This window comes from Aplysia californica, unplaced genomic scaffold (genome assembly GCF_000002075.1).
Source record: "Aplysia californica isolate F4 #8 unplaced genomic scaffold, AplCal3.0 scaffold00645, whole genome shotgun sequence".
In the NCBI taxonomy this organism is placed as follows: Eukaryota; Metazoa; Mollusca; class Gastropoda; order Aplysiida; family Aplysiidae; genus Aplysia; species Aplysia californica.
Genome location: NW_004797915.1, coordinates 355,616 through 363,604, shown reverse-complemented (window position 1 = coordinate 363,604; position 7,989 = coordinate 355,616). Strand labels below are relative to the sequence as shown.

General features: G+C 42.1%; 1 protein-coding gene across 1 annotated transcript in view; it reads right to left on the bottom strand.

Annotated features, from left to right (window-relative positions):
* Positions 1-3,559: 3,559 nt before the first annotated feature.
* Positions 3,560-7,989, bottom strand: part of LOC101864258 (connector enhancer of kinase suppressor of ras 2) — a gene marked incomplete in the record, with an annotated part of 53,874 nt that continues 49,444 nt past the window's right edge. The window contains 2 exon segments of the mRNA XM_035972305.1: positions 3,560-4,544; positions 6,940-7,136. Of these exon segments, the coding sequence (XP_035828198.1) occupies positions 4,431-4,544; positions 6,940-7,136 (311 nt within the window).

Genomic DNA, 7,989 nt, shown 5'->3' with positions numbered 1-7,989 from the left:
TCTCTCTGCTCTCCAATGGCAGGTAATGCGCATGAATATCTAGAACATGTAAACAAAGCGAAGCTTTGCGCATCCATACCCTTTTGTTTCTTTGGAGAGCAAACTTGTATCGCCTATTTCTGCCCTGTGCAAACTTATTTCTTGAAAAGTCCTGTTCAAGGTGGCGGTGAATTTGTTTTGAAGACGTAATATAAGCACTTTGAAGCTGTTCTTTAATTGTAGCTGCTTTTTAAAGTTGGTTTGTGAGTAGCGACTGTGTTGTCAGGTCGTCTCGAAGCAAAACAACATGGCGGAGCGGCCAGCTGATACTACTACTACTACTACTACTAGTAGTACTAGTACTGCTATTCGTGAGCAGGAAATTGTGTCTCATCTCAATTCTCTTAGACGCATTGGGATGTCAGATATGGTGACTGAAGAAGACATCAGAGATGTAATATGCGATTATTTCATTTCTGACGTTGATTTGGGAAAAGAGGAAGATGATGAGTTCGAACTGGAGGTGCCATCAGTACCTGACCCCGCACTGGAAGCAGAACCGAGCGAAGCAGGTAAAGATTAACAACAACAGAGATAATAGAAATAGATATAGATTTAGTAAACTAATAATTATTTATTTGATAATAAATAGTAATAATTATTACAACACTGTTCTGTCTTGATAAACCTTGATCTAGATTAGATCTAGCTTACTCACAGTAGTGCATTTTTGTATTTCTTATTCTTATGTATGCAGAACAAAATTTCATTTATTCCTGTGAGAGTCTGGGTTGTAAGATCTGGATCTGTGGCAATTTTGTTAAGTGGGTAAGGAACAAAAGTTTTCCTCTGACCCTGATAGTGTTAAGTTCCCTAGTTACTGTGGTGAAGATACTTTTTTCGCTTGTGTGTGTTGCAGGAGAAGAAGGGGGAGGGAGGGGTGTAATGGTGTAATGGTATGGGTTTAACGCCCCTATAAAAATTATTAGGTTATTTAAGGGGTGGGATCTCCTAGTTTAATGTCCGTCTCCGATAGGACAGTGGAGGGAGGGGGGTGTCAAGTTTTTAAACAAAACAATAATAATTATGAACATGATTTAACAAAATTCTATTTCAGAAACAGCAAAACCTTTTTACAAGAAAGGTGACTTGTTATGAAAAATGGGAGTTCTGTTTTTGTTTTTATCTGCAGCAGACGTTCAGCGCAGCGTGATTGAGGATGTCCCGCAGTACTTGCCCCAAGCCCTACAGGAGTCAGTGTGTGCTACCGGGGAGCCACCTCCTGCCTTCACAGGCAACTGCAAGTACTACGACATGCCTTCACAGGCAACTGCAAGTACTACGACATGCCTTCACAGGCAACTGCAAGTACTACGACATGCCTTCACAGGCAACTGCAAGTACTACGACATGCCTTCACAGGCAACTGCAAGTACTACGACATGCCTTCACAGGCAACTGCAAGTACTACGACATGCCTTCACAGGCAACTGCAAGTACTACGAAGGCCATCCTTGCTACCTGCAGTTTCCGGGAGACGAGATTGAGAGTGCTAGATTGCAACATTTGGAACTCACCCATCAAGAGTAGGACATGTGCGTATTATCGTATTCGTCATCTTGTATGCGGAGAGGAGAGCTGACTCAAAAGTTAAAAAAAGGCGGCACAAAGTTTTCGGTCAAACCCAAGAACCATGGTTTTTTTTCCAAGGTCAGCCGGTTTGTCGAGATTTGTTTTTATTTGTACATTGCATGTCTACAAAACGATTTAAAAATCTAGCTGTACATTTTAAAGAGCTTGGTGTTGTGGAGCGCGTTCATAAGGGCTTTTAACAGGTTAGAGGCCACGCTTTGTCTTGTAAAGACATAACGGCTGTTGTGGGATTTATTTCAAATTTTGCAGAGGCCAATGCAATCATTTTGCCAGGGAGACAGCCTTATGGCTGAAACACAGACTGCAAGCTGCTTCCTACTCATTGTACTAAGAGGCAAGTGTATGATTTGTATGCCGAGGAGACCGATAGGACACAGAGTGCAAGAAAAGTATCTTATAGGTCATTTGCTTGCATATATAGCAGCAACTTCTCCCTTTCATCACAAACCTCAAGCCTGCGACAGACTTATGTTGGTACTGTCAGCAGAGGTCTGTTCAGCAGCAGCGATGTGTGAATCTCCCTTTAGAGAAAAAAAGTCAAGCTGCAAGAGAAATGCTCCGTCACTTAGAGGACGCTACAGCAGAAAGATCCCTCTACAAACAGCAATAGAGGAAGTAAGAAGAGATATGCCCCCAGACATGCAACTCAGCAATAGAGGAAGTTAGAAGAGATATGCCCCCAGACATACAACTCGGCAAGCATGACTGTTGCGTTTTTGAAAGTAAAAGTCATTATAGTTTTGATTTTGCGCAACAGGCGCATTACCACTGCAACCCACAACAGCCAGGTCAAATTTGTTTTAAAACACCTAGAAAATGTGGTCTTTTTGGGGTCAGTTGTGAGGGTCTGAAACAACAGGTGAACTATCTTTTGGATGAGTCATGGAATTTTGGGAAGGGGGTAAATTCAGTTGTGTCTTTGTTGCACTATTTTTTGGAAAATGCAGGTCTTAGTGACACTGAGGCCCTCTTACATGCAGATAGTAGATAGTTGCTGTGGCCAGAACAAGATCAACACCATGTCGCAATATCTGTTGTGGCAGGTGTTGACAGGGAGGCATAAGAAGATTACACTGTCCTTTCTCTTGGCTGGCCATACCAAAACTGCTTGTGACTGGGCCTTTGGTCTCATCAAGAGATTGTTCAGGAAGACAGTTGTTGGTTCTCTTCAAGATGTTGTCAATGTTGTGGAGGGTTCCTCCATTCCTCCACTGTCAACTGTGCACAGTTGTGTGCACCACAGGAGGGTAGGATCATAGTTCCAGCATATGACTGGCTCAGTTTCTTGGGCAGGCATTTTGACAGACTCCCAAACATCCTTTCTTCTCATCATTTTCATTTTGAAGAAGGGTCTGGGATTGTAAAAGGACAACAGTTTTGCAATTCAGACACACAATCTTTTTCCATTCTTAAACCAAATGCTCCTGAAATGATTTTTTCTGTCCTTCCACCACCTCTGACATCAAAAGGACTTGACCTCAAAAGGAAATGGTATTTGTATAAAGAAATTTGACAGTTTGTTCCATTTGAGCATCAGGATGCTGTAGCTCCTCTCCCACAGGAAGGTGAAGAAGCAGCTAGGGCCATCAACAGCTGAGGAGCCACCAGCAAAAACTGTCAGGGTAGAGCAAGAGAAAGGGAAGGGGAAAGGGAAGGGGAAAGGGTAGGGGAAAAAGTAGGGGAAAGGGAAGGCGAAAGGGAAGGGAAAGGGAAGGGGAAAGGGAAAGGGTAGGGGAAGGGGAAAGGGAAAGGGTAGGGGAAAGGGAAGGGGATAGGGTAGGGGAAAGGAAAAGGGAAGGGGAAAGGGAAGGGGAAAGGGAAGGGGAAAGGGAAAGGGTAGGGGAAAGGGTAGGGGAAAGGGAAAGGGTAGGGGAAAGGGTAGGGGAAAGGGAAGGGGAAAGGAAAGGGAGAAAGGGGAAAGGAGAAAGGGAAATGCAGGGGGGAAAAGACATAGAATCTTTTGTTTATGTGTACAGACAGCTTGGTAGTGGGCAGCACCAGATCCCTTCTTTATAGTACATCCAATTGTTTTAGTTACCATGAAGCATGAAGAACGGGGGATTCACCCAGAATCTCAAATATTTGCATTGCAAATGAAAGGAGAAATGTTGAAGAACCAGAAGACTTAGGATAATATCCATATGAAGTAAGACACATATATATATTTGAAGCAGAAACAAAGGGGAAACTTTAGAGCCGTTTTTCTCAAAACTTTGTTTCCCTACCCTGACTTACACAATCACCAATACCTCAAAAACTACTGAAGATATCTTTAAAATTTTAAAAGCACATTGTTCCGAAATGATTTCTGTACATGAAAATGCACCAAAAAACCGGGATTTTTCCAAATGCGACATGTGGTCCCTTTCACCAGGCACACACATAAATTATGCATCACCTTCCATAAAATTGCCAAAAATCCAATATTATTATGATAATTAGAAATCTCTAGAATGATTTCAGCAATTCTGGAATGATGTGGATGATATACCATACCATAAACCCTACCACAGAGAACATAGACTTGTAAGACCTGAGTCTATTTATATATACAGATGTAAGCGTCCTTCACCTTGGACTGCTGTTCTCCGCCGTTCCAGTGTCTGCGCCCATGTGTGTGTGACATTCACATTGGATTGTTCTCCACTTTATTGTGTGCGACGTGACCTTCACATTGAGCTGTTCTCCACTTCATTGTGTGCAACGTGACCTTCACATTGGGCTGTTCTCCACTTCATTGTGTGCGATGTGACCTTCACATTGGGCTATACTCCACTTCATTGTGTGCAACGTGACCTTCACATTGGGCTGTTCTCCACTTCCAAGTGCGACTCAGCAAACTGCTGCAGGTCCTGGGGACTTACGGGATTGTTCACCAGCTTCTCAATGTCCAGCAGCTCCTTTTCTTTGGCCTGGAAAAGAGTAAGTAGGTACGTAAGTCTACTCAGTGGTTAAAGCCATTGGCCCACATCACATCCTATAAAACACTCATTTGTTAAATTAAGTTTACGTAATGAAAAAGTACAGGTTGTGCACATATCTCTTATCGAGGGTCAAACATTGCATATTTCCGTCACTGGGCCGAGTAATAAAGCATATTGTTCAGACATGATTTCTGCACAAGAAAATGCAAAAAAAACGGGATTTTTCCAAATGCGACATATTCACACTGGGAGAAATTAACAATTTACTTTGATGGACAAAATTTGGACAGTAGAAAATAAAAGGAAATTCATCTTCAATTCCATAAGAGTTACACCTCTCACACAAGTGTGTACTTAATACTTTCCACCAATAAAGATTGTTAGAGGAGCGGTCGAACTAACATTCTAGTTCAGTTTAGTAAGCTTTTTACGGCACTTGCAACACAATTCGGTCATATACGTGCCGAAGATTAGAGGTGTTACAAGAGAGTAACAAGCACGGCAAAAAGAAGGAGGAAAGACAAAGGCGATAGATGTTTGATAGGAAAGAAGAAGCAAACCACATTCCAGAATGTAACACACACTCTTATGAGGATGGTGGACTGCCACACAAGACAGTGGAATAATCAATAATAAACAAGTCAATCAATGATTTGGTTCTACCTCAAGGGGTAGAGTGTAATCATTTTTATACCAGCCAAGAGCGTGGTTATAGAATGATTCGTACTAAAACTTGGTATACGTCAAAAGTGTAGTTCTAAGTCAAGTACTGAGTAATCAGTCATACAGACATCTAATTATTCGGCCATATTATTATCTCAAGGGTGATACAGTTATCAGTCATACAAGTTAATAGTTTGGTTAGTTTGGTTTTAACTCATGGGTTATATAGTAGTCAGTCTCATAAGTCAATGATTAGGTTATAACTCAAGGGTTCTAGAATAATCTGTCATGTCGGTCAAAAATCTGGTTTTAACTCAAGTAACCAGTCGTATTAGTCAATGGTTCTAGATGGTTTGATAATAACTCAAGGATACAAGTAATCAGTAGCGTAAGAAAAAAAATTGTTACTTTTTGTTTTAGTAGAGGTTTTACGGCGCTCGCAACTGCAAAAGGTCATATGAGCGCCAGAAGATTAGAGGTGTTACAAGAGAGTAACAAACATAAAAATGGAGAAGGGGAGATAAGGACGATAGATGTTTGATAGGAAAGAAGAAACAAACCACACCAGAGCACCCGCCAACCACCCACAAATTGTTTCTAAATTAAGGTTATAGACTAATCAGTCATACGAGTCAGTGGTTTGGTTCTAACTCAAGGCTATAGAGTAATCAGTCATTTAAGTCAAAATGTGTTTTTTTGCGCTTTTTAATGAAGGGTCTTAGAGCTTAGAGTAATCAGTATTATTAGTCAAAAGTTTGTTTCTAACTCAAAGGCTAAAGAGTAATCAGTCATATAAGTCAACGGTTTGGCTCCAACTCAATGCTCCTGGGAACCCACAAAACAAACACGATTATGTTAGCAAGTCATCATTTCAGTCGTAACCTAGGGCAAGGATTTTATTCTACAATAACAACTGAGACCAACTTCTTAACCCCATCCATACGCCCTGGGGTCATTTTGAACCCCCGGGGTTGTATTCCTCACATTTTAGAATATTTCTAGTACGAAGATCTCTTTGAAACTTGCAGTATTTCTCCAAAAAAATTTTTGACAGACTGCTATGAAAGCGTACGGATCAGATTAACGAGTAAATTTCCTCTTTGGATAGTGGTGGCACAGAGTTCCCCACGTCGTATGGATACGATGGTAAAACACAACGCACGGACAGGGTTAAGTGGTGGCACAGAGTTCCCCACGTCGTATGGATACGATAGTAAAACACGACGTACGGACAGGGTTAAGTGATGGCACAGAGTTCCCCACGTCGTATGGATACGATAGTAAAACACTACATACGGACAGGGTTAAGTGGTGGCACGGGAGTTCCCCACGTCGTATGGATATGATAGTAAAACACGACGTACGGACAGGGTTAAGCGATGGCACAGAGTTCCCCACGTCGTATGGATACGATAGTAAAACACTACGTACGGACAGGGTTAAGTGGTGGCATGGGAGTTCCCCACGTCGTATGGATATGATAGTAAAACACGACGTACGGACAGGGTTAAGTGATGGCACATTGTTCCCCACGTCATATGGATACGATAGTAAAACACTACGTGCGAACAGGGTTAAGCGATGGCACAGGGTTCCCCACGTCGTATGGATAAGATAGTAAAACCCAATGTACGGGCAGGGCTAAGCGACGGCACAGAGTACCCCAAGTCGTATGGATACGATAGTAAAACACAATGTACGGGCAGGGTTAATTAATTACCCTGAGCGTTCTCTGTAGGGAGTGCAGCTTCCTCAGTCGCTCGACCTCCGCAGCGTTGGCCCCCGCCCCGAGGTTGGAGGGCGCGGTGCACTGACTGCGCCGCTGCCGGATCCTGTCCTTCCCGTCTATGGTCAAGTCCTCTGATTGGATGTTGTTGAACATCACCCGCAGCTCTTCTGTGCTGGCGCCTACGTTATCTGACGAGAGATACACGTTTGGTGTGTTAGTTTAGTTTTAGTAAGAGTTTTACGGCGCTCGCAACTGCATGAGGTCATATCTGTCCCCATGGTTTTATGCACCCCGCATAATTTAGCAATATTTGATCATTTTTTGCATAATTTCTGCTTATTTTCCTTTATCATTCTTCGTTAAAATAAACGAAATCGCATAATTTCCCATTTTTGGGCACAGTTTGCATAATTTCTGATTTATTTTTGCATAAGACCGCGGGGACAGTCATATGAGCGTTTGGTTTGTTTAAAGCGGGTCTAATCAAAACACCTTCCAAAACAGTTTTAGTAAGAGTTTTACGGCACTGGCAACACAATAAAGGTCATATAATTGCTGAAGATTTAGAGGTGTTACAAGAGAGTAACAAACACCAAAAAAAGAAGAGATCAGGACGATAGATGTTTTTGTTTAGTTTTAGTTTAGTTTTAGTAAGTGTTTTACGGCACTTGCAACACAGAAAGGTCATATAAGCGCCTCTGGAGATTAGATGTGTTACAAGGGAGTAACAAACACAAATAAGAAAGAGGGGAGGATAAAGACGATAGATGTTTGATAGGAAAGAAGGAGCAAACCACACCAGAGCACCTGCCAACCACCCACCTTCCAAAACAGAAGGATGGGAAAACCCTTCACCTACTTTTTTTCCTCACAATCATACTCATGTGGGAATGGGTGCGGGTACTTAAATACAAGACTGACAAAACATAATCAAACAGGAGCTCAGATTTCGACTGTTTTATGCTTTTGGCTTCCTTATAAAATTTCAACACACAAGAAGGGAAAAAAACAAAACAACCCCCCCCCAGCGCCTGATAACAC